Source organism: Epinephelus fuscoguttatus, linkage group LG18, assembly GCF_011397635.1.
Source record: "Epinephelus fuscoguttatus linkage group LG18, E.fuscoguttatus.final_Chr_v1".
In the NCBI taxonomy this organism is placed as follows: domain Eukaryota; kingdom Metazoa; phylum Chordata; class Actinopteri; order Perciformes; family Serranidae; genus Epinephelus; species Epinephelus fuscoguttatus.
Genome location: NC_064769.1, coordinates 36,768,864 through 36,795,662, shown reverse-complemented (window position 1 = coordinate 36,795,662; position 26,799 = coordinate 36,768,864). Strand labels below are relative to the sequence as shown.

At 42.4% G+C, this 26,799-nt stretch overlaps 1 protein-coding gene across 1 annotated transcript in view; it reads left to right on the top strand.

Moving 5' to 3' along the window:
* adamts6 (ADAM metallopeptidase with thrombospondin type 1 motif, 6) overlaps positions 1 to 26,799 on the top strand; it is a 106,847-nt gene that overhangs the window by 44,357 nt on the left and 35,691 nt on the right. The window contains exons 12-16 of the mRNA XM_049560051.1: positions 3,803 to 3,910; positions 8,932 to 9,077; positions 11,935 to 11,998; positions 20,119 to 20,221; positions 23,903 to 24,036. Coding sequence (XP_049416008.1) covers positions 3,803 to 3,910; positions 8,932 to 9,077; positions 11,935 to 11,998; positions 20,119 to 20,221; positions 23,903 to 24,036 — 555 coding nt within the window. The remainder of the gene's footprint in view (positions 1 to 3,802; positions 3,911 to 8,931; positions 9,078 to 11,934; positions 11,999 to 20,118; positions 20,222 to 23,902; positions 24,037 to 26,799) is intronic.

The following is a 26,799-nucleotide window of genomic DNA, read 5'->3' as shown; positions in this document are numbered from 1 at the left end:
GAAACACTCTGTTTTAGCGCCTTTCTTTTCAAGACCCCCTCCCAAAAAGGATCAGTCTGCGCTGATGGGTTAGCGTTTCTTCTGTATCTTGGCATCTCCGCATTGTCATTACAGCGTGATAATAATTGTGTTGAGTTTAACAACGCTTTCTTCTGTGAGAAATCACCAAAAAAAAAACCTTCTAAACCAAAATCTTCACTGCTCCAGTAAGAATATGATCCAAAATGGGCAAAAAATTAACAACATCGACAACCATTACTACATGTTTCTCTGGCATTAGCATGTAGCTACATGTAGCAGTGTACTTGCAACTAGGGAATGACTGTGTGTAGCAGCACCTTCTCCCATAAAAAAAATAAACAATAAAGGCTTACATGTTGTTGTAGGAATATGATCGGAAATCAGGGAGAAATTAACAAAAGCAGCAGCCATTATTACATGTTTCTCTGATGTTAGCATGTAGCTACATGTAGCAGTGTATTTGCAGCCAGGGAATGACTGTGTATAACAGCCCTTTCTCCCGTTAAAAATCAACAATAAAGACATACATGTTCTAGCAGGAATACGCTTTGAAATCAGGGAGAAATTAACAACATTTGCAACCATTACTACATGTTTCTCTGATATTAGCATGTAGCTACATGTAGCGGTTTATTTGCAGCTAGGGAATGACTGCATATAACAGCCCTTTCTCCGGTTAAAAATCAACAATAAAGACATACATGTTCTAGCAGGAATACGCTTTGAAATCAGGGAGAAATTAACAACATCAGCAACCATTACTACGTGTTTCTCTGGCGTTAGCATGTAGCTACATGTAGCGGTTTTTTTGCAGCTAGGGGATGACTGTGTATAACAGTAGTTTTTCCTGTTAAAAATCAACAATTAAGACTTACATGTTCCAAAGAAATCTGATCCAAAATCAGGGAGAAATTAACATTAGCAGCTAAGTTTATGTTTCCTTGACTTTAGCATGTAGCACCATGTAGCCTTCTAGGCTACGCAATGTAAACACAGATGAATGTATAAATGTAGCCAGTGGAGTCAAGTATTGTCTGCGTTGTGTTGATATGAAGAGGCCCAGACCATAGATATCTTTGGAGGCGATCTCCGTTTATTCCTGACAACTGACAGCAACAGGTAAAAACAAAATCCTCCGTCAATTACGACCATATAAACTCAAGCCCCTCTACAATGGAGTACAACAGCAAAAGGGCAGAGATAAGGCGGCAGACACCCCCTTTATAGGTGGGGTACCCCAAAGGTGAATGCAGGGGTACAAAAATAAAAACACTTTATATTTCAAATGTACATTTTACTTTGACTTTTTACTACTGCTGATTAATTGACCCTTTTACAAAAAGAAATCTGTACCAAGCTAATGTTAGCTTGTAGCCGAAGTAGAAAAAATGTACCTCATTTTTTTAAACTTTGCCAACGTTTAACATGAACATCTGACACTGTTGTATCACATGTATATGACAGAAAAGGAGGAAAAGCACAAGAGGTCCCCTTTAAGGCTACTTTCTTATTGGTGTTTAGTGCTAATAAGCTAATGTTAGCATGCTAACACACTAAACTGGAATGGAGAATATGGTAAATGTCATACCTGCTGTAGTGGCTTTTCGTCTTTTCTCAACGCACTTATATAAATAACCACAAATTAATGATGACAGAAGCTGCTTTACACGTTGAGTCGGCTCGACAGCAGCGCCAACTGACTAATGGTAAAACAGCCATGCTGCTCTGCCGTTTTCATCTATTTTTTCCAACTGAACATTTCACAATAAAGGCTTCACTTCCTCTATTCCAGCTGACAGAGGTGGGCTCACCTTGGACAGGGCGCCAGACTATCACAGATAATGATAATAACTGGCTTTTATGTGTGTTCTTTCCTCACTTTTGATGGCTGATCAAAAGCAGATCAAGCACTGCTCAGTATTTTAATATTATCTTTGAACATTCAACCTCTGATATTAACACAGCAGCTCAAAGCAGCCTCGTGCCTCAAGGTAAAGACAGTCTCAAAAATGTCACTGGCATGCCTTTAAACTCTTAGTTTTTTCAATTTTACCTCTTCAATTTATAATTTTGTTGTATCTCTACAGTAAAGGCTGATTAAGATTGAAAAACAATTACATCTATTTATGTGAGGGGAACTTTTTATATATGATGTTGGGCTAGAATCTGGATACTCTTGATTATTGGGTGGGTTTGGGGCTGTGACTTGGCTCTTTGATGCAACATTGGATCAAATCAAGTCAATCTAATCCAATCAAAGACAGGAAAATAAACTAAATGAGAACAAACCAAATTATATATTGCTTTGTATTCAGAGGTCGTCACCAACAGAGGTCGTGAACTACTGCTTTGTAGCAATACAACAGCAATATTTCACTGCATATGACCAGTGACACCTTCAGGGAGTTCAGCCAAACTCAAAACTTTGAAAGAACTGCGGGGGTCTCACAGGCTTTAAATCACAGCATGAGACTGTGTCAGAGGTGGGAAAAGTGACACAGACGTCAGGAGAGGAAGTTAAGGGTGATTTATAGCAATAATTTGCTTTCAGTGACTCCTTCCTTCTACTCGGTTAGTTTGGGCTCAAAGCTACCAACACATACAGGCGGGCCATGTGACACTGGAGGCTGAAGGTATGAAAAACAAACAACCTTTGATGACTATATTAGCGAGGGCCTTTACTGAGCGCCCCTTTCCCTTTTTTATCGCCAGCTTGTTCCCTCGTAGCGTAAATCCATCAGGCCCACATCCATGTTCGTTAAAGCCCGGGCCGCTGACCTTTTAGCAGGACCCAGATAGTGAATGGAGCAGCGGGGCGGCTTATTGAAACCAGCTGGCAGAGGGGAGCCGCTGCAACCAGAGAGTGGCAGTTTGCCGCTTTATTTAATCTGGATAGGCTCAGGGAGCTGCGGGGCCGTGGCATATTTACTGACCCCGGGGGTCAGAATCTATGCGCGGGATCATAACTCTTTTTCATGGGCCTGCTCTTCTGCCGTACACAATTGTCCTGTAAAAGGCCTTTGAAGTGGAGACTTGGGGGCGACCCAGTTCGGTTTAACGGGAAATCTAATGCAAGGTTGTGCAGAGCTGTCCTTGTAACATGTGTTCACTTTATGGTTTTATTTATTTGGGGGCAACTTAGTGCTGTCTGCCCACGATCTCCCCCTCACACACACTCCCTTCCTTCAGTAATCTAAATGGATTCTCCTCATGCTCCAGACTCGAGGAGTGAGGAGAAGAAGAAGATGTTTATTCAGACCACTCAGTAATACTAAAGATATTTGTTAGGCCTACAAGTCGTCTTTATCTAAGACTTGGGAGGCCTATTGCTCACTCTTGATTTCCCCTAAGAAGAGAAATTGGATTTCTTGAACTGATGTCACGGTCCCGTGTGGTCCTGAGGTGAACGTGAGCAAACGTTAGTCATGGTGTTGATCCAGCTGACTCTTCATTTCTCATAAGAGAGCATTAACAGCACCCGGTGACCCTTGGCGTGTTGCTCAAGATGCTCTGTGATCCAAAGCATATGGGCTCTTAAAGTTAGATGCCTCTCAGCAGCCTCAATGTGGTCTCATCAACTCCGCTCATCCTCTGATTTGATCTGGAATCATGCAGATTTATAGATGATTTTTCCATTTGGAGCGGAGAAGAAAAACACTAAGAGGAAAACCACCAAAGGCGACTGATAAATCATCCTCACCCCTATTCAGCGATCGAACCCCCCCCCGAAGTCTGCTAAATTGATTTATTCTGACCAACTTGCTTTTGCCTTCTTTCCTAGGAAGTGTGTAGAGAGCTCTGGTGCCTTAGCAAAAGCAACCGCTGTGTAACCAACAGTATCCCTGCTGCAGAGGGGACTCTGTGCCAGACGGGCAGCATCGAGAAAGGGGTAAGTCATCTAATGTTTCTCACACATTTAAAGGTTCACCCAAATAACCACCAAAAACAGATTTTCTCACTTAATCTTAGTGGTATCTAAAGATAAGCGAGGTTTAAAAATATCCTCTGAGTATTCTGCCACCCTCACCCCCTCACCTATGTTGTCAGAAATAAATAAATTGGACCTCGACCACATCCAGACACACACCTCTGACCCATGACATCTCTGCTAGCTACTACGTCCCTCAAGCTAACAGTCTGCCTTTATACGATGAACAGTTAGCCAGTTGCCGTAAATCAGATTTGCGTGGAGACATGTCTGTACACGTCACCAAGCTCAAGATAAGTAATCAAGAAAAGTTTAAAGAGGGGATTCTGATATTAAAATTCTTAAATCGTTTATGCGCTACAATCAGGGCATTAATACAGCAGAAAACCATTATTTGCTATGTAAGATATAGGCTAGTGGATAAATGGCGTCCTCAGCAGAGAAGGAAGTCATGCTACCTCTGTGTGTGTGTTGTAATCCGAGCTTCTCTGTCTGGCCATGTGTGCATGTAATTCCCGTGTGTGTATCGTACTGGCTAGCTAATCGCTGATGCTCTGCGCTGCATCCATACTGCGGTTACCACTGACAATTGCAATGGCATCATCGCAGAAGAGTAACACCCACATTCCAGTTTCTCATGGTTAGCATCTTTAGCTCTGTCAGCACAGTTGTCGTTGTTAGGGCCTGTGCCATTAACATTAGCCAGGTAGCTAACAAAATGCTACATCAACAGAGGATTGACTGCACAACCAACCTCAAGCGTACAAAGCAAACAGTGATAACAGTAGACAGTAGCCTAGCTAAAGAAGCGACAGCGACGTCACCTGCGCCTTTCTGAAAAGTTCAGAGATTTTCAATTTAAAGCGCTTGGAGCGGCCTCAACAACAAACAACAACAAACAAACAAAAAAAGTGCTATATGGACACAGGCCCTTAGCACTGTTCAGGCTGTTAGCACCGTTAGCTGCTAGCTGCCGGCTTGGCCGCCTCCATGTTGAGAACTGTGTGTATACTCTGAATCATAGATTTGCCCTGAATGTCTCATACAGGACATATATTTTGGGTGTAACAAGAGATAACAAATGACACAGGGGCACTGGCTTAGAACTTGGAAATTGTTTTTTTATTTCACTTTGTCCTCAAAAGTATTTTCTTTGTTGTGTCTTTCTAGAAACAAAATCTCTCTTAGTATTTGGTCAGCCCTGTTAGCCAACTAAGCTAACTGGCTTGTTGGATCCATAAGGTGTTACACGGCTAGTATGATAGCTGTCTGCATTTTGGACTCTCCAGCTCACATTAGCCCCTTCAAGACAGTTGTAACTGTCTACGGCGTGAATGTATGTGCCAGTGCTAGCGAAAGTTAAACTCGATACGAAAGATACAGCATGTGTGGATTTACTTAGCCTCCATTAGCCTGTTAAAAATAAAAGGTTTATCCCAGTTTTTCCAAAATTATTTCCTCTGAATAATCCACAGAAGTCATTGTCAACTCTTTCCAGTGCTTTTTACGAGAGAACCCGTCCCCATTAGATACCCTGAGACTTTGTTTCTGGGAAGACATGTTGCTTATGTTTCAATGCAATTAGCACCACAAATGAAATTCCATTCACCTCCGTTCTATTTTGGATGAGGCAGAAATCTCAAAAATAAAATGTCAACAAAACTATCTGCATGACTCCAGTAAAGGTACATGAGAATTTTTTTTTTTTTTTTTTGGTAATTTGGGTGAACTGGTCCTTTAATAGTTGCAGCCTTAATCACTTCTGAACCTGGTTGTGTGAAATGAGCCCTTCACTACCTCCTCTGTGTGCTGCAGTTAGCCTCAGCAGCTAGTGATACCTCACTGCCTCGACCTGCATCTATTCCTCTCTGGGAAGGCGTAGCATTCCCTGAGTGTGCACTCATGCAATACACACACACACACACACACACACACACACACACACACACACACACACATGCAAGCAGGCCAGGCTTTAGGTCATCAGCCCTCTGTTGATGCCAGCCAGGTTAGGGGAGACAGTTTTAACACGGATTACGGCAGCCATTGTCACCGGATGGTCCGAGGTCTAAAAGGGAAGAATAGGAGAGTGTCACGAGCTGTCACCCGTGATTACCATTAGCTCAGTGGAGCCTTTGAGGACCGGGGCCCACGGACAGGGTCCTGGACAACACAGGGGGCCCCAGGTTGAGCCAGGGGGGCTTTGGAACAGCTTTTGGAGCAGCTTTAGGAGAGCCAGTGGCATACCCTGTCTGCCCCTGCCGGGGGACAGCTTCAAAGGAATATGAATGTCAGCCATTTCTCACCCAGCGTGTAATGGAGGGAGGCCCTTCCAACAGGAGCAGGGAGAGAGGCTGGGGGAGAGGGCAGAGGGAGGCGGGAGAGGGACAGAAACTGACCAACAGAGGGGAGTTTTTTCTGCGTCGACTCACAGATATAGACTCCGAGGTTACTGTGGAAAGCAGGCTTCATCTCTCTCCCCCCTGAGTCTCTGACATTCAGTCTCCCTCCTCCCCACCTCTCTCTCCTCTCTCCCCCTCTGCTAATCTTGTTTGGACAGCGTCTCAGGACGTGAATGAGTAAGTCAGAGAAGGAGGACAGTGGCCCAACGTAGCCCTCACCTTGACTGTCCCAGTCTCTCTGGGTTCTTAACCCACTGACACAGTTGGAGAGACAAAGGGCTGTCTCTGATCCCCTCTTCCCTCTGCAGCTTAGCACGAGGCTTAAAACACTCCTGAAACACAGCACGGTGATTTCCGCCTCTCACCTGCCTCTGAAAGCTCCTCACAGCACACTGGGAACATTAAACAAGAAAACACAAACATGCAAATGTGAAGAAGAAGCTGTTGTGTTGATTAAGCTTTGATAAGATAATGGTGTCAGTTAAGACTGTGTTTCAAAGAGAACACATTTGGTGAGACTGACAGACTAAGAAAATGCACACATTAAAGGAACAGTACAACATTTTTGGAATTTCTTTTATTTGCTTCCTCTGATGCTCGAACAAAACTACTTCCCTCCCTGCCTTAGATATTAACTAACATCATAATTATCTCTGTCAGCGAGGTTATGCCTCATCGTAGCTATGTCGATTTTTTTTATACAGTCTATGGTCTCCACATCGTCTTTGAATTTAGTATTCCAAACATATTAGCCTTAAGCATCTAACCAACATGACCATGTATCACTTTAATGTTAACAAGTTGTTGTACATATACAGAGCTGGAATAAAGACATGGTTAGCTTAGCTTAGCATAATGACTGGAAGCAGGGGGAAGCAGCTAGCTAGGCTCTGTCCACAGTTTAAAATCATGCTTGAAAATCTTCTTCACATGATGTATCTTATCTGTTCAGCCTGCACATGAGCAGAAATATAAAGACAACAACTCACCCATACGCCCAGCACTTAAGCACACTGTCTCCTAAGGGCGTAGGTTTTGTTTCTTGAAAGAAACTGAAAGAAACTTTGAGCATCATTTAATTAACACTTAATTTCTGCATTTTGTGGAATTTTTAATCGACCAATTTGGGCCTCTTCTGCATCAACTTATGGTGGAAATGTCATGGTACTTCCTGATCCAATTATGCACTTGATCTTCTTTCCATTTCATCGCAAATAGCAACTGTCGTGTTTGAAGTTGTCACCACACTGGAAGCATTTTTTGCATCTATAGATCACATAATAGCAGTTTTCAGCAAATGAAGGTGCTCTTAAAATTCCCCCCACAATCTACGCCTGTGGCATCTCCAGCTAGCGCAGGTTGCTAAATTTTGTTGGTAAGCTCAGGTTTTGGTTTTGTCCCCTGTTCGATGATGACGATGGTATCAAACCTGGCAACCTCGCTGTGAGGAAGAATTTAGGATACTTCACAGTGTCACTGTTGTTAACTTAAGAAATAGTCAAAGCACTTAATTTCCCCCTAAAACCACACATTGTTGTTCCTACATTTCTGTCTACATGTGCATTAAACAAATAAGAATCAACATGTTAATAAGTCATCTGTGGCGTTTTGATTTCGAACACTTTTGCCTCGTGTTAAGCCAAGCTACGCAACACAATCATTACCAAACTACTTAAAAACAGCCACAAGTGTCAAATAAGGAACAATGCACCACCTGTAACAGCAGCACAAAAGGAGAAGGATCATAAAGTCAGTGAAGTGACTCAGTAATGTCCATAAAACAGCAATATTTACCTAAAGTTTGCTAATTTTAGCCACCATGAGCCAGTGGTCGCACCAGACTAAGAAAGGCTGCAGCAGAAGCTTCTCTGAGTGTACTGAACTGAGTAAATGTGCGTTTAATTGCTTATAAATTCAACATTTCATTTGTAAGAGGACAGTTGTGTTCTTATTCTCGCTCTAATGACAGACATTAAATCAATATCAGTCCTCTTGTTTCACTCTGGGAAAAGCAAACACATATCCCCCAAAATGTCAGTCTATTCCTTTAATGATAAAACAAATGGAAACTGAATTAGGTCACCTGAACAAAAACGTACGGAAGAAAAATAATAATGTAGGATAAGACGAGGAGGAAACCAGGACAGCAATAACAAAACGTAAAATGTCAGGTGAGGAGAGGAGAAATAACAGGACTAATGCGGAAATTAAATTATAGGGTAAGTGATCGTGGGATCACAAGTAGTGTGTGTGAGGTGTGTGTGTGTGAGTGTGCGTGTGTTTAAAGCGAGACAGAGGGAGAGTGAACGTGTTATTGAAGGAAAACTTCATCACTCAGCTTCTGTATAGTCTACATTTCACTGTACACAGATGCACATGAATTTACTGTGAGCTCAAAACTGTTTAAAAACTGTAAAGCTGACACTAAAATATTCTGTGTTGTATTAATGTTATTGTGAGTCTAAACTGATGACTCTGAAACAGTCGTTAATGTGTCGCAGTGTTTCTGTTGTACAGAAATAATCAGAGTCCTCCTCTGTTTCTCTCTCCCGTCTGTGTTTCTGCTCCTCCCCGGGCCAGTGGTGCTACCAGGGGGAGTGCGTGGCGTTCGGCACCTGGCCTCAGAGCGTGGACGGAGGCTGGGGGCCCTGGTCGACGTGGGGGGAGTGCAGCAGGACCTGTGGGGGCGGTGTGTCCTCCTCCATGAGGCACTGTGACAGCCCAGCGTAAGTAGGCAAAGTAAGCCACAGCAAGCTGAACACACACATCCAGGTCCTGCCTACAGGTGTGTGTTTGTGTGTGTGTGCACATGTGGATGCTGTGTGGATGTATGTTATACTCGAGTGGGAGTAGAGATGATTAGTCTGTAGCAAATTAGTCGTCTTCCAGTCTCCATAGCTCTTCATTTAAAGCTCTAAGTGATGACTTTTTCGTTCAAATAATAGATTCTAATTTTTGCTAGCTTTTTGTGGTCGGCAAAACTGTAAAACCAAACAGGAAGTGATGCTTTTATTGTTTATATTGAACCAAAATTATTTTAAAAAGCCATCTTGTTATCATTCAGCGTGTTTCCAGATCACATAGAGCTTTAAAGATCCCATCAGATGGGATCAGTACTTCTTAAATGTCATGTTTTCCTGTTGAAACAGCTCAGTAAGTGGTCAGCCATAAGTATAAACAGATGGACTATGGAGCAAAAAGAGGCATTTGATAGAACGGGTATTGATAATGTATTGATGGGAGTTTTCAGTGCAGCATGAGGTCACCACAGAGGAAGCATTATTTCTCTGGAAGTGGTGACCATTTCATGAGGTCTTCAGAGTGAGACTGCTGTACCTTTTGTAAGCAGAAACATCGCACTCTTCCTTAAAACACACACTTACTCAGCTTTAGTACTCTCAAGAGTTTTCCTGCTACAACCAGTGTCTCTAACATCACATAGGCTTTTAAAGGGCCAATTTGAAGCCTGGATTTCCTGCTCACCGTCATCTTTATTAGTTATTTAAACCATTTAAAATCTAAATCTGAGGAAAGAGAAAAGCCTGGATGGATCTGAGGTGGGGGGCTGTGTCTGCGATTTTTGTCGCTACCTTTTTATAAAGTCCCGACCTCACCTGTGCGCTTTGTCCAGGAACGTTCTGAAGGTAGAAAACAAGAAAACACATTTAATGTAATATTTCCCAGTATTATTTTAAGGTAAATTGAAATTATTGAATACTTTCGTGTTAAGTATTTTTTTCTACAGTACCGCTCATGTCAGCACACTTGTTTTTCAAATTTATATGTGTTCTGTTGCGGGCTGGTGCCAGAGCCGTCAGCCTCGCAGTCCGCCATTGGACAGAGACACATGTATATTGGGGTGGAGCAAGCTTAAGGACGCAGACCCTATGCACGTGGCCAGCGCCGTTGTGAGCATTTATACTTGTGCGGTGGTGTGTCTGTGTCACTCTGCAGTTACACCTCCAAAACACTAGTTGGCGGCGGTGTTTCTGTGAAGTGCAGTAAAGTTTAGTTGATTCAAAACACACATTAAACACACATTAAACATGAACAATAAACAAACAATAAATAAACAATTTCAAACACAAGTACACAAATCAGCTTCACTATAACTCACAGCATTCACAGACAAACACTTGCCTTTATCTGGACACATTTTCCCCACAAATACAACATGCTAATGTTTTTAGCACAAGCCTATGGCATTTTACATTGTATAAATTAGCCTAGCAGCTAGCGGACTTTTCCTCTTCTCATATAAAACCAGGGACAACAGCAACATTTAACAAAGGTAACGTTCCAAAATTCAGCTCCATTACAGCTCACAAGGTTCACTGACAAAACAACTGTCTTATACTAAACACGTTTTCCAAACAAATGTAACAATAATAAATATATAATCGACGCAGAAGTATAAATTCTGCCTTATGTTGCATACTCAGAAATTCTCGCTAATCTTGTACAGATCCTGATATTTCTCACGTACACAAATTCCATATACTGTGCGATTTGACTCATTACAGACTCAATTTTCCGCCATAGCTATTATGAACATTATGTTCGCATGTGATTTCAGACAGAGCCAGAGTTCAGCTGTAGCAGCAAGCAGGAAGATTGTGTTGTTTCTTCTAGTCTCGCTGTAACAAGACGCCAGAAGAGGGTTCATTCAAGGTTGTCCTGGACAGCACTATCTTCTAATGTAACTAAGCACAGAAGTATGTCCTCATGCTGTTTGAGACGGACTGATGTAGCATGTGCAATCAGTTAAGACACAGCTCATTCTCTTCTGTAGATTACAGTGCTGTGCAGTTTTTGTTTTAAGGCCTCTCGTGTGTCCTCACGAGACAAATCACTGTCCAGCGCATCTTTGTCTTTGGCAAGTAGACGTTTGTCCTTCTTCCATCGTTGCATTCCTTTGTTTTGGAAGCTGGATATTACGTCAGACACGTCAGGGGAAGACACAGGAGAGAGCCAGGGTGAAGCAGAGGGAAGGAGGGGGAAAAAATAGTGGGGAAGAGGAGAAGGCATCGGTATAATGTGGAACACCTGTGTAAGGTGATCGCTGCCGCTCAGGCATCAGTGCAAAGAGGAGGGAGGCAGAGAAAACACAGCCTCTAACGCATTCATTACACAGCCTCTCTCGCAGTTTTTTCGCAAATGAAGTGAAGGAAAGGGAGGCTAATGAAGGTGAGAAGAAGGACAGACATGATAAGAGGAGAAAAACAAACCCTGTCACAGATGTAGTAGATGTAGTGAATCACTCTGAGGTTACAGACCTCAGTCTCTCTCCCAAATCTAAATGTCATGTCACACTTAAGAGCTCCTAGAGCAGCTTGGATTTCATGAATGAATCATTGGCACACACACTCAGCAAAGCAGCAAATGCAGACACACAAACACACTTTGTCTTCTGGCAGAGACTTTTTCGAGGCCTGTTTCATGACCTGCATTCACCAAAATGTGCTCACTTACATCACCGAAGTTGATGTCGTGAAAGAATTTGTGATTTATGGTGCTTGATGTGTTGAAGATGTCCTCTCACTCTTCTGTTCCACACTCATTCAACTCTCCTGTGTCTCTCAGCCCGTCTGGAGGAGGGAAGTACTGTCTCGGGGAGAGGAAGCGTTACAGATCTTGTAACACCGACGTGAGTTTCTTCATTTCTTCGCCTCCCTGTTTGACTCTGTCTGCTTGGTATTTAGAGGAAAGTATACAAGTGATTTGGAAACTAAACTGTCGTCTTGATGGATGCTCTGCTCTGGTTTGTAAGGGGACTCAGATAGTTGAGGCATTCTGACCTGGGATGGATTTGGCCTGTCACAGCATGACTGCTGAGCCTCCACATTTCCCTCCTGCAGAACATGTTATCTTAGGACAGGCTTTATAAGGAGCATGTTAGCGAGCGGCGCTACACCGCCTCTAAGCTTTCTGACATGTTTTCTTCCTGGAACGCAGGACAGTCGATGATAAAAACACACAGGCGGTGATTCAATATTCCCCCGGTAACGTTTGTGTTCATTCGTCTCTTTGTCACTTAACAGTTCACATATTGTTTGTGACATTTCACTTGAGTGGACGATGATGACAGTTTCAGAGTGGATTTCATGAAAACCAATTCACAGAGCTTTTTTTTTACATTTTTTTTTTTTTTTTTTTTTGAGGTCTGGAGCAAAGCTTTAAACAAATATTTAACATGGCTGCAAGTCGAGATCTCTGTTCAACTATTTCTAGGTGGGCTTTTTTTTTCAAGAGGTGAAAATTGAAATAGTTATGGCCCTGGTGGACATTTAACCGCAAGTCTTAAAAATAACAGCTGAGAGCAAGCACTGAGTGTTTTCCTTGGAAAACAAACAACATCCCCAACCACTATTTCATCACACTGACCACACCTTGTCCAAGAAAATGTGTGTGTGTGTGTGTGTGTGTGTGTGTGTGTGTGTGTGTGTGAGCACCAGATGATACAGTGACAAATACTCACAGACTTACATGCATAAATTGATGTTTATATCCCGGCTATTTTTACATTGATCAGATATTATTTGTTAATGGTGCCTCCCTCCCTTCCTGTTGCTACTACTGTGCGTCCTGTGGGAGGTTACTTTATATTAGAAGGCTGTTACCATTAGCGTAATGCTTCATGCAAGAGCTATTGAAATAGGAATAATCTCTTTGAATGAGTGCAAGCCCATTAGACTTGTATTAAAGGGACACACCGGTAATTTAGTATTAAACTTCTACAAAGACAGATTAAAAGGCGCTGTGGCTCAAAAAGTAGAGCCACAAATCGTAAGATTGGCAATTCGATCCCCGGCTCCTCCAGCCCGCATGTTGAAGTATCCCTGGGTCAGGTACTGAACCCCAAATTGCTCCTGATGGCTGTTCCATTGGTGTGTGTGAATGGTTACTGAGTAGCAGGTTGCATCTTGTATGATAGCCTCGACCACCAGTGTGTGAATGGGTGAATGTGACATGTAGTGTTTAAGGACTTTGTGCGGTCAGTGACTAAAAAAAGCGCTTTACAAGTGCAGTCTGTTACCGTTTAAAAATATCAAGGCTGCATTCAAAGCAAATCTAGCTTTGCAGTGAAAACGCCACTTCGTTTGGATGTGGGTTGCGCGTAGGGGTGTAAAGATCCATTGATCTTCATCGATGTATCAATTCAATGATCAACGATCCAGTATTATCAATAGCCTGGAAATCCAGACCCAAATCTAGAAAGATTTAGGGTCTGGCTATGAGTAACGAAAATGGTCCAACTCGAGGGGCAGCACCAAGCATACATTTGTAAATATCACTGCACGCAATTGGATAACACTACGACCAATCAGAACAATACACAGGGTGACGTATCCACAGCTTAGCTACCAGCGGAGCTAACTGGTAGATTAGACTCTTGCCGTATCCGGTCGCAAAACAGCAAAAACATCCTTCTTGCAAAGGAAAGACTCGAGCACCGTCTTCTGTTCCTCTTTTAGAGAAAAAGCCAAATCTAACTCGTTCATTGTAGCGGCCAAAGCCGTTTCAAACAACTGGTGTTCATCCGTAGCCATCTTGCAATGTTTACTGACTGATTCCGGACTTTGTCGTCACAGCGCTGTCGTCATCTGTTTAGCTCGCCTCTGGCCCGCCTATATCAGATACACCGATGTGATTGGTGCAGCTCGGCTCCAACGGCATGGGTAATGAGCATCATTACTGATTGCCAGAGTGACTCGCTGAGCAAATTCAAATTGTGCTCTCGCGAGGACTCTGGATTTCCAGGGTATATTATCAATGCACAGTGGAAAAAATGGACCCATAACGTTAGGATGTTCTCTAGGATATGCTTTTATTTTGAAATACTGTGTCATCATCAAACAGCGACAGACAGAAAATGGCAAGCAGCCAAGAAAAAGATGATGAGGATAACATTAATTACTCGTGACTAAATCAGCAGGGTGGAAATATTTTTGACTTCAGAGACAAGACAGGTAAACATTTTGGGTTGATCGGGTGTAGTCAGCAGATGTCCGAGCTCAGACTTCCTCTTCCGTGTTCAGGTCATTTCGGCTAATCTCTGCAAGCAAACGTCTGCATATGAATGCAGCTAATATAAATCTATCCCTTTGTGAAACAATAGCCGATAGTTTCCTACATTGCACTTTGGCCAGTGCGTTCGGCCTCTCCATACGGAATGTTCACCTGCACTCAAATGTGATTGGTCAATATTGTGCTCGGACTACAAACAGAAACCAGAGCACTTACGATACCAAAACCTTGTCCCCTTGCCTAGATTCTGCACCAAGCAGACTCTGTTTATAGAGATTAGGGGAAATGCAACCAGACATCATGCTACAGTGAACAACCACGTAGCGGGTGATTAGACTAAAAGACGCCGCAGTCCATAATACAGTCTCTCTCTGTTTGTTAAATATTATAGTGAGCTGTACTGACGGCTCAAAAGAGAGCGCTGGTTTTGTTTGTGCATGCGCATGTGTCTTTTGTGGCTGAAAGATACCACAGCAGTGATAATTAAAAGGACTTCTACAGATCTTGTAAAAATCTGAATCAGAGTAAGTTTTAGTGCCAAGTGGGTTTTCACTTACACGGAATTTGCTTTGGTTTTTGGTGCAAAGATAAACCGTACAATAAACATATTCAGAGAAAATAAAAATAAGGCAAAGTAATAAAAGTTACAATAAAAATATGACAATGAAAGTTTAAAAAAGTACTGAATACTCGGTCACTGAGATGGGGAGACTGGCTTTCTCTCCACCCTCCACTCCTGCAAAAGTGGGTCATTTAAGTCAGTGGTTCCCAACTGATAGGTCGGAATCCAAAACGGGGTCAGGGGTCTGTACTGAATGAACCGCAAGTGACTCGCAAACGTGTCAAGACTGTAAAAAACATACTTTATTTTTAAGTGCAGTGAATTTCCAGCACCAAGCTTTTATTTTGAAGTGCCCTTTCTTGCTGTAGAGTGAGTGACTAATGGACAGCTGCTTAAGAGACAATAAACTAGCTCGACGACATGGCCAAACGCAAGTATGACGCTGAATATATTAAACTATCTTGGCCGTGAGCTAATGACTAAGGACAGGTCAGGACCCCGTGGCTGGACCAGTTGGGAGCTAGCATCTCTGTGAGGCTAATGTGAGCATGCTAACGTGCTCACAACGAGAGACATGCTGATGTTTCAGCTTCATCATGCTAACATTTGCTAAATAGCACCAAACACAAAGTTCATCTGAGGTTGATGGGAACGTCATTAATCTCAGGTATTTGCTCATAAACAAATTATGAGACGAATTCAATAAAATATGCCCCAGATGACGGCGTTAATTGGAGAATCATGAGATCATTAAAGATGTTACAAATCATCCTGAGGGGGAACATAAAGGTGTATGCCAGATTTCATGATACTCCGCCCATTTGTGGACACATTTCACCCAAAACAAATACATGATAATGTCGCTGTGATGGTAGAAGAAAAGTCAAAGGATCATTAAAGTCACTGGGATTCATCATCTGAGGACCATGAACATCTGCACCAAATTTCATGCCAGTGCATCCAGCAGTCTTTTCATAGTTCTTCATTTCTAGACCAAAGTGTTGGACCAACTAACATCCCATGCTTTGTCATGCTGTTTGCACTGGAAAACTGACTTTGACATAAAGAAATCAAGGTTCTGAGTTCCCCTTTAACCCCAGAGACTTTTAATAACCTATTAATCATAAAGAACATTTTCTGGTTGCTTACATGTGAAAACTTATTTCCTCTCTTTGGGGTTTGGACTGGTGTTGGACGGAGATCTGGGGTGACATTTGTGATTATTAACAGTTTTCTGGCATTTTAAAGCCAAAATGATTCATTGAATAATCAAAACATAACCAACATGTTAATCGATAATCCAAATAATCCCGCGGTGCAGCCCGTCTGATGTGACCTTTGAAGTCTTTCCTCCTTCAAACGCGTGTCGGCACATGTAAATCTCATTTGGCCCCATGTTGTCATTTCAACGCACACTTGTAATAATATTATTCTGTCTCTTCTGACTCAATCTGCATGTTTGATGTGCGAGTTTAAAGCTGCCATATTGGCAAAACACTCAAGTGGTAATGAAAGTGGCTCGGCCTTCCCCGACATGGAACACTTTCAGCATGTGAAATACAGCCTTGACCCGAGAGCTTTTATTTGTCCCGGGGGAAAGTGTTTTGGGGTTTCTAAGGACCTTTTCACACCAATAAAGTGTTTCTTTCCACTTTTTTTTCTTTTTAAAACCTCCTCTTACTGGAGCAACATCCACTCATGAAAACAAAACAAAAACCCTCCAAATGCAAAACACACTGCTCTCAATTAGGAGTTCCAAGAAACAAGTCTGTTTTAGTGTCCGAAAATATAATGTGACATCTTATGCAGACTTTATCCAGTTGTTAATAATGATGCTGTCTATACAAATAAAAACTTCCCGGAATAAAGAAATAGTCGCTGTAGATAATTCACAAATGGTAACAACATGCAAGGCTGCAGCTCAGCATCTTAAAGAGAAGGTTCTACTTTTCATCCTGGACCCTGTTTGCACATGTTGTTGCGTCTAAGTCACCAACGGGAACCACAGCTTTTAATTTGGTCCAGTATTGAGCTGTGAAACAGGCTGCAAAGTAACATTATCAGGCAATTGTGCATCATCTAAAAGTGTTTGTTTTTGCCACTGACAGGCTCAGATTGTTATTCTTAAGCCTGATTTATAGTCCTGCGGCGTACCTACGTCGTTGCCGTGACGCCGTCGTGAACCCTTCGAACTTCTCTGTCACTCCATTTTATCGCGGTGCAATTCACCGCCAAAGCGGTAGGGGGCTGCGTTCCTTTCCTGAATGGTTATCGTCATCTAGTTAATTCTTTGTTTAGCTTCCGGCTTTTCCGGTCACAGTGAACAATGGTGACCGAGAGAGAGAGAATCTTGCTGGAGTTGGAGTTGTTGGATGTCGAAGAAAGTATGTTAATACTGCAACATCTACATCGCAACAGAACATGTTTAAAGATGGCGGGGATGGCGCAATCTGGAAACACGGAACCGGAAATGCGTTGCTACCAAGCAAACCAATCACAGCCCTCTCGGTCTGCGTCGCCTCAACGTGTAGTTACATTTTTTGGGAGGTGCACGTCAGGCTACGCCGGGGGCTACGGCGAGCCTCCTGTGTAGCCACGTACCCTACGACGTAGGTACGTCGTTGATTTAACACAGGACCATAAATCAGGCTTAAGTGTCTGACAGCATTATGAAAGGATCCCTACAGAGATAGAGCTTTGTGTTAAAGAGTCAGATCCTTTTTGTTTAACCAGAAACAGCCCTGAAATCACCATCACCAAACCCACCAGACTCCATTTAAATAAACAGTCATGTTAGTGTGTGTATAGAGGCAGCATGTTGTCACATCTAACTGGGTGTGTTAAGGGTTAATGTCAACCAAACCAGAGCTGGTGATTGTTGGAACAGTGGAAAGATGAACCAAGATGGGTTTTGTGAATTTATTCACAATTTATTTTGTTTCTGTCGACTTTGAATGAAGTGTGTTTTATGATGATAAAATTGCTGTTTATTTAAATGGAGTCTGGTGGGTTTGGTGATGGTGATTTCGGAGCAGTTATGGGTTAAGCAAAAAGGTCTATAGCTGGATCTCAATTCAGAGGCTGCAGTCTTCAAAGGACGTGGCCTTTGCGGTCGACGTCGGCCACATCCTTTAAAGACTGCATCATCCAAACCGAACGTCTCCAAAATGAACGGCCCGGCCTGCTGAGGATTGCAGCATTGCCTGGTTGCATCACCAGTTGTTCTTGCGCCATTGGGGTTCCTATTACATATATATGTATATATATATATATATATATATATATATTTTTTTTTTTTTTTTTTTTTTTTTTTTTTTTTAAATTTAACACTTGAGGACATGGTACTTGGGATAGGCTGGGCCATGAAGGATTCATCTGTTGCATCCTCCAAATTCTGGTAAAGAAGGCTACATTTCTCGGCCGCATTTGAAGGAGTCGTCGAAATGGGACGGCCTTGGTCGCGCCAATCAGTCTTCAAACGCAACCTTCGAAGGCTGCAGCCCCTGAATTGAGACACAGTTTATCTATGTAGGAATCCTTTTCATAACGTCCATAAGGACTTGTGTTGGGAACCAGACGGTTGCCGTTTCAAGTCCTTGTACGGATCAAGTATGGAGCATGGCCTGGTAGCTGGAGAGGTGCTTGGTTAGTGGACGCACATTGACGTTACACAATTGCCCTTTAAGTTTACATTGTTTTGTGGCTGCTGGCTACAGTCCACTCGCATAGGCACACATGAGCAAATGCAGGCAAGTGACTATTGCCTGCCAAGGTGATATTCGTGCTGAATGTGGGCAGTGCTTGATGTGACGGACAGAGAAAGCCAGCTTGTTAGCTGATGTGAACTAGCTTGCTAAAAAAATACAGAGACATTTTACATTTTTTTATGTTCCATGTCTGTCTCCCGACTCAGTTTGTATTTTTCATGGCCAGTATCGTACAGTATCAGCTGGTTAGACATGGCAACAATCACTCTCCCAATCCCAAATGGATCCCTTACAGACTCTTTGACTCAAGCCCTAAGCTCTTACAGACCTAGGACCATTTCCATTTCTTCCCCTTAGCCCTTGTCTTGGCCCTTCCCATTGGTTTTGCGCGTTCAAGTGAGGGGAAGTGGTGTCCCAGTTCTTCATCAGGTTTAGAGCTAACCTGACGGAGCTGTAAGGGATACATTTGGGATTGGGGGAATGTCTCCTCCACAAATAATCCTTTGGTACTGGTTGAGGCTGCCAATTTGCCGGTCAGCGAAGCGAATGTTTTATTTGCTACTCTGCTGGCATTGAATTGAACGGGAGACGAATATTTGCCAGTGTTAATTTCACTCATGTGTGACCTCATCCTAATACTGGACCAGTTTCAAAACTTGTTGTTCCCATTAGTCACTTAGACACAAAAACATGAAAACATAGTGTCCAGGTTGAAAAATAGTGAACTGACCCTTTAAGGGAGCAGTGTGCATGCAAGTGTTTGCTCCCTTCCGACTCTTTTCTGAGCATTTTTGAATGCATGCAACAGATTTCTAGATTTATGGATGTTTTTCCCAATCGTTCAGTTTCCATTCATTTCCCTGTGACATGAAAATCAATTGGCAGACTCTTAAAACTTGTTTGAGTGGTGTAATCCATCACAGTGAGCATCAAGTCTATTTTTGTCAATTACATCGTCATTGCTTGGTAATGTTGGCAGTTTAATGGCAAATTGATTAGAAAAGTCTGTCCTGCTTTACCCTGCCACATCTTTTAATACTTAAATCTATTAAAAATATTTTTTAGGTCAATAACAACAAAAGAAAACAACAACAGTTTCCAGGCATCGTAACATCCACATTGCAAACATTAAACGCTATGGTCCCCAAGTCTTTATGCAGTGCTGCATAATTTGTGTATGACTGGTAAAGCATGCAACAAAAAGAAAAAGATGAATTAAATGGAAATGAGTAAAAGAAAGAGAGGCAGACCAGCTAACATATTACCCATTATCCAAGTCAGTTTTTCCATCTTATCTGCTGAGATAGCTCAAACAAGCGCCAAGAGTCTCTCAATAGATTTTCATATTGTCTGGAAGTGGTCAGCAGTCATGCAAAGTTTATTTGCTTTGTTTTAAATGGGCTAAGACGCTACTTGTTCAGTCTGTTTAGCATCACAACTTCTTAAATATATACTCCTTTTATTTCGCAGGCCTGCCCTGCAGGATCTCGTGATTTCAGAGAGAAGCAGTGCGCCGACTTTGACAGCATGCCTTTCCGTGGGAAGTACTACAACTGGAAGCCTTACACTGGTGGTGAGTTCAGGACTGGGTCGCACCATTAAAGCCTCTGAAAACTTGGTTCCAAATCCATCAGATATTTATTACAAATTAAGCAACTACGTTTGGGTGGAAAATGATCCTTCAATATTATTTATTAAGAGTTTAATCCTGTAAAGCTCATTTAATGTGTTTCATGAGGACTGTGTGGGTGTGGTTTTATCAGTTCTGATTGACAGGCAAAAAACCCACAACCGTCATCACATTTTGATTCAGATGTTGCTAAACGCAGAAATCTTCCATGTTTCATAGCCAAAAGTTTTAATTTTGGCAGAGATCCATGTGTTCATATAGGTTTCCCTAGCTCCTAGGAAGTGGATCAGAAAATCAAATGTTTTCAGGGCCTTTATTATGTCCGTGTAAAGTCCCTCCTACGTTCTCAGTAACTACTAAAGAGTTTTAAATAAAATTCAAGCAATATGTTAGCTACAACAGACTTAAGTAAAATAAATATTGGTAGCATTATAGAGACATCTCTCTCACAAAAGCAGTCAACTATGGAAACAGGGAGTCTGTGTAGCTGGAGTCTCGCCACCAGACAATCAGAGATCTCCGCCTTCTGATAGTCTGGGACACTCCTTTCTAAAGTGTGTTTAACACACCGGAGAAAACGGCCGGCAACAAAGCAACGCCTCTTGCATTTTTGAAAAAGACACGCCCTCCCGGAAATGTGCACTCGCCCTTTTCTCGTCCGCAAGGAAACAAACACACACAGAGCTTGAAAATGGATGCCGAGAGATTTAACTATGTTTTATCAAACGTGTGCTCAGTCCACAAGATTGTGGAAATGAAGGACTTACAATGACTTTGTTTAAAACTTTTAACGCAGTCGGACCTGTAGATGAGCCCTGCAGATTTACTATTGGTTCTGCAACGTAGGGAGTTTTTTTAAACTCATCAGTAAGCAAAGCGTCTAAAGAGTGACTTGTGAGTCTAGTGTAGCTGTAACATAGAAGGTTTGGGGGCAGAGATATATATGAAATTTATTTTCTTGTAAATATAGATATTGGCTCACTTTGATCTAAAAATGTTGCAGTATTTTTGCAGTTTAGATCCAGTTATGCTAATGTAACTGACGCTGTTGAGCTAATCATTTAGTTTTATGTCATTAGCATGACATTTTCTAATTTGAGGTATAATGTGTTAATCTTTCTAATCGTCCAAATTTCATCACTTTTAAACACTTTGATGTATCAGTCATATTTTATTTGAAGTCTTTTACTCCTCAATCTAAATTGGTTTCATGCTAGCAAGCTAATGTTTAGCTAGTTCAGTCACACCTGGCAGTAACAATTAATCCCCGTGTAAGATCTCGTCTGTAGGGTTGGGCCAGTGTACAAATTTTAAAACCGCTTTGATATTAAGAGTCAGACAGGACCGGTATACCAAATTTTAATCAGTTGTCAGACTTGGCTTAGCAGTCGCTCCTAAGTGGACCATAATGACACCATGTCCCTACGGTGTCTCCTTGGTGATATTTCTTCAGTCAGCTGCCACTTTATTTCGGTTTTTATGGTGAAATAGAAACATTTTGTATAGATTTCTTATTTCAACTTCATAAATCGGCCATTCCTCATCCACTGCAGCATCCAGCTACACTTAAGAATTATTTCTAAATGGCAGCACTGCATCGCACCTCTTGTCGTCTTCAAATCCAAAATGTTGCTATAGTGGTACCTATTAACTCTAACATGTCTCCTCTCGTCACCACAAAAAGCACGTTAGCCTACAAGTAAACAAACACAACACGTGCACTCTGCCCTCTCCCATCTTTATTCGATCTCATTCATGTTGTTGGTGTACGGCTCACAATCTGTCAGACACCAGAGGCTACATTTGTCGGTTCTTAAACAAACATAATATTATGTTAATCACTTTGTCATACTCCTTATTACTAATGCAATTCAAGTTGGATTTAGCGCTGTGATGCCATTGGCACAGGTCAATGATGGAGGCTACGTTTTAATTTGCCACAAAAGTCATAACGACATATGCTGGTTAAAGGGATAGTGCACCCAAAAATGAAAATTCAGCCATTATCTACTCACCCATATGCCGAGGGAGGCTCAGGTGAAGTTTTAGAGTCCTCACATCACTTGCAGAGATCCAAGGGGAGAGGAGGTAGCAACACAACTCCACCTAATGGAGGCTGACGGCGCCCCAGATTCAAACGTCCAAAAACACATAATTGAAACCACAAAATATCTCCATACTGCTCGTCCGTAGTGATCCAAGTGTCCTGAAGCCCCGACATAAAAAGTTGTTTGGAAAAACCTCATTTGAACTCTGTTTTTAGCCTCATTGTAGCCTGTAGCTCTGACTGCCTCTCTGTGCACCGTGTTCACGTGTGCGCGCTTGGATCCCTACGGACGAGCAGTATGGAGATATTTTGTGGTTTCAGTTATGTGTTTTTGGACGTTTGAATCTGGGGCGCCGTCAGCCTCCATTAGGTGGAGTTGTGTTGCTACCTCCTCTCCCCTTGGATCTCTGCAAGTGTTGTGAGGACTCTAAAACTTCACCTGAGCCTCCCTCGGCATATGGGTGAGTAGATAATGGCTGAGTTTTCATTTTTGGATGCACTATCCCTTTAATCTGGTTTGCATAAAATCAATCCAGTTTAAGCTTGTACACTGGGCCAGACTTGTAAAACCGGAAATCAACCCAACTCTACTAGACTAGATTTAATTTAGTGCCTACTCACAACATCTTCCATATAACTAGGCTGAGGTTGAACAGCCAAAGAGCTGAAGCATCCAGCTGCAGAACACTTCATACGTCCAGTCTCTGCGTCTTCCAAATGCTGAGCTGTAAAACTCTTCCTGTCATCCTCTTTGCGTCACAAGTGACAGTCTGCAGGCTGGCCTGTCTTGTGTACCCAGTTAACACCAACAGTGAGAAGGTCTCTTTGATGAGTGGAGGATTCTTCAGATTCCTGTACACTGTGCTGTGCTCCAAGACCCTCGCTGGTTTTCTGGATCTGCGGCTCATTCAACCTGGGAGACTTTTACATTTTGGGCAGACATCCTGACACAGTTCATGTCAAGAATCTCCAGACGAAGCACTCGTTCCTTGGACTGTGCTAGAATAGGTGCAAATGCTATTGTACTACCACAGCTATTGGCTGGAGTTAAGGAGTGCATTCTTTGTGTCACTCTCCCCCAAAGTTCTCCCCTTGATGTCTGCACATCATGGAAAATCTCCACTTCACAAGGAACACAAGAAGAAGTGATAAAAGTGTGAAGCATGTAAACATGACTTTTATTTTCTCTCACAGTTGGAAGAGCTTAAGTGAGATCTCTTTTATCACAGGGGTCTGTTTTGTCAAATCCATCACCTCCTGATTTACCGCACTCTGTGGGCTGCAAGCCGTCATGTATAAACAGCAGATAACCTGCGTGTTGATGTCAGCGTAATTGTTGTTGGCAGCCGACGCTGTCTCTGTTGGTGTCAGTGTTACGGTGACGTGAGGTTTTAGATCTGAGCGCCGCTGACTTTCCTCCACATGGTTATTATTGTCAACAAGTCGACAGGACATCCCAGAGCTGTGTTGTTTGTCATGTGTTTATCTTTGAGTTCAGGTCATGTTGTGTGTTTCTGTGTGTAGGCTGGACTCTAGATAACCATGTGCTGCGTCTGTGTGTGCTCTGTGTAACCCAGGTGGTGTTAAACCCTGTGCACTGAACTGCCTGGCAGAGGGCTATAACTTCTACACAGAGCGCTCACCTGCAGTCATAGATGGCACCCGGTGTCAGGCTGACTCTCTGGACATCTGCATCAATGGAGAGTGTAAGGTAAGGGAGACATGCTTCGTCGTGTTGGGAGGCCTGAATCCACATGATTTCAATTTCTCTTTTATTTAAGTGTTAAAGGAAAACTATAGATTATTGCAACTAAGGTTTTTTGATGCTGGAGTTCTGAAAATAAAAGTTTTAAACCGCCCATCATTTTCCCCAATTAATCATTTTTGTCAATAAAATGTCAGAAAACAGGTGAAACATGCGGTGTTATTTCCCAGAGCCTGATGTGACACCTTCATATGGATGGTTTTATCCAACCAACAGTCTAAAATATTCAAAGCAAGTCTGTTTATTATCATTTGTGACAAAGAAAAACATAAAATTCTCACATTTATGAAGCATGAAACTGGCAAACGTTAGATTTTTTGCTTAGAAAATTACTAAAATGGTTATTTTCATTATCTAAATAGATCTAAATAAATTTTCTGTGGATGGACTAATTGTTGCAGCTCTACTATAATAAACTGTCTACCACTCTGCCAACGTTAGCACAAAAAGCTAGGAGCTCATTAATGATGTTTTAGTTTATAAAGTATGACTTTGAACATGTTTAAACACCAGTGACAGTATGGTTTAAATTGTATTTGACAGGGAAATCTTAACTGAAGGTCACTGACTGGCTTTTTTAGGGCTTTAAACCTCATGTCACAGCAGATGGAGTTATTATAAATGGATGGATATAGCACCTGTTGTCATGTGACCAAAAGTTCCACACCCAGGTCACATGATGGCCAATCTCAGAACCCATCGCTCTGGCGACAATCAGCCTCTAGCAGCCAGTGTGTCATGAGATCCGGTGTAGCCAGTGGATATCTGAGCCAAGAGTTCCTCCACCATGTGCCAGTCATGTAGCCTGGAAATCCAGACCCAAATCTAGAAAGATTTAGGGTCTGGCTATGAGTAATGCAAATGGCCCAACTCGAGGGGCGGCACCAAGCACGCAATTGGATAACACTACGACCAATCAGAACAATACACGGGGTGACGTATCCAGAGCTTAGCTACCAGCGGAGCTAACTGGTAGATTAGACTCTTGCTATATCCAGTCGGCAAAACAGCAAAAATATCCTTCTTGCAAAGGAAAGACTCGAGCGCCGTCTTCTGTTCCTCTTTTAGAGAAAAAGCCAAGTCTAACTCGTTCATTGTAGCGGCCAAAGCCGTTTCAAACAACTGTGTGTTCATCCGTAGCCATCTTGCAATGTTTACTGACTGATTCCGGACTTCGTCGTCGCAGCGCTGTCGTCATCTGTTTAGCTCGCCTCTGGCCCGCCTATATCAGATACACCGATGTGATTGGTGCAGCTCGGCTCCAGCGGCATGGGTAATGAGCATCATTACTGATTGCCAGAGTGACTCGCTGAGCAAATTCAAATTGTGCTCTCGCGGCTAACTCTGGATTTCCAGGGTACCCATCATGCAGATAAATGCTAAAAATGCTACTATAAGGCGAAATCGTCATCAGACAAAGCCGATGGGTTACACATTTTGGCTAACACGTACTGTTTACATGTCACTCAAACCCGATTGGTCAATACTATTTAGATTACTACTCAGATCAGAAACTAGAAAGCTTACGTTACCAAAATCTGATGCCGTCATATGCAGATGTCTGTTTATAGAGATTACACAATGACAACTGAGTCAGTGTCACTTGCTGAAGAAGGCTGTAAGATCTGGTTGAAAGCTCTGGAAAGAGCTAGAAAGAGAAACCTTGAGTTAAGATGTTTCTTCATTGTTTAAGACTGGCCAAAACTTTTATTTTGTTTAGTTTTAATTCTATATTTACAGCTTTTCATGCAAGGGATGATTATTTTTTACTTGAAAAAACTTCTTAAAAAAGGTTAGGAGTTACGAATCTTACAAAAAAAAATAACAACGAAGATAAACAAAAGCCGCTGAAAACATTTTCTACTGTAGGAATTTATTATTTCCATGTCCCCCTGTTTGATTAAGGCAAGGGTGCTCAAAGTTGTAATGACTGAAGGCTTGGACATACTGTCCACATTGAACGTCAAACAGCTGCAGACACATGGATGCGTGCGCGTTTTTATTCATAGTACAGTTGAGGGTCTGTGTCAGCCCCCGGCAGTGAAGGGGAGAGCTGCGAGCTGAGCCAACTGTCCTCCTACTGCCAATGTCGGGTGAAACGGCTGGGTCTGAAGTGAATGTCAGTCATATATCCAGCTTAAAACTAACTTCGCAGTGGTGCAGCGAGCTTGCCCACAGTGTTGCGGTCCCAGAAAAATGGGCTGCACGCAGACGCCCGCTTAGGGGTCAGTGGGAACCCTCAGGGACAGTGATGGATGACGAGTTTGACGTCACATCAACTGATCGACCTTGTGGACACAGAAACTGTGAATTGGTCTTTAGGGAGCCAGAGTATGATTAAGGATGGACACAAGAAGAACTCTTGCTGAGTTGTCCATCAAAGTCGCTAACTGTAGCTAACAGCACTAGCATTTCTCCTAGTTGTCCTTCCTAACCTGGCAGATGCTTGTTAGGGGGGCAAGTTTTGACACAGTAGTAGTGTACTGTATGTAGGTGATTGAAAGTGAAAGCATTGAAATGGATTCAAATATAATGGAAGAATTTTATGTCACATTCGTGGGCCGCACAAAATGCTTCTGAGAGCCGCCATCGGCCCACAGGCTGCACTTTGGGAAACTTTGAAAAGTATTATGAGCATTAATCATGTCTGCTGCAATACAAACATCATGCATCTCCTGCTGTGAAATACTATAATGACACATCACACTA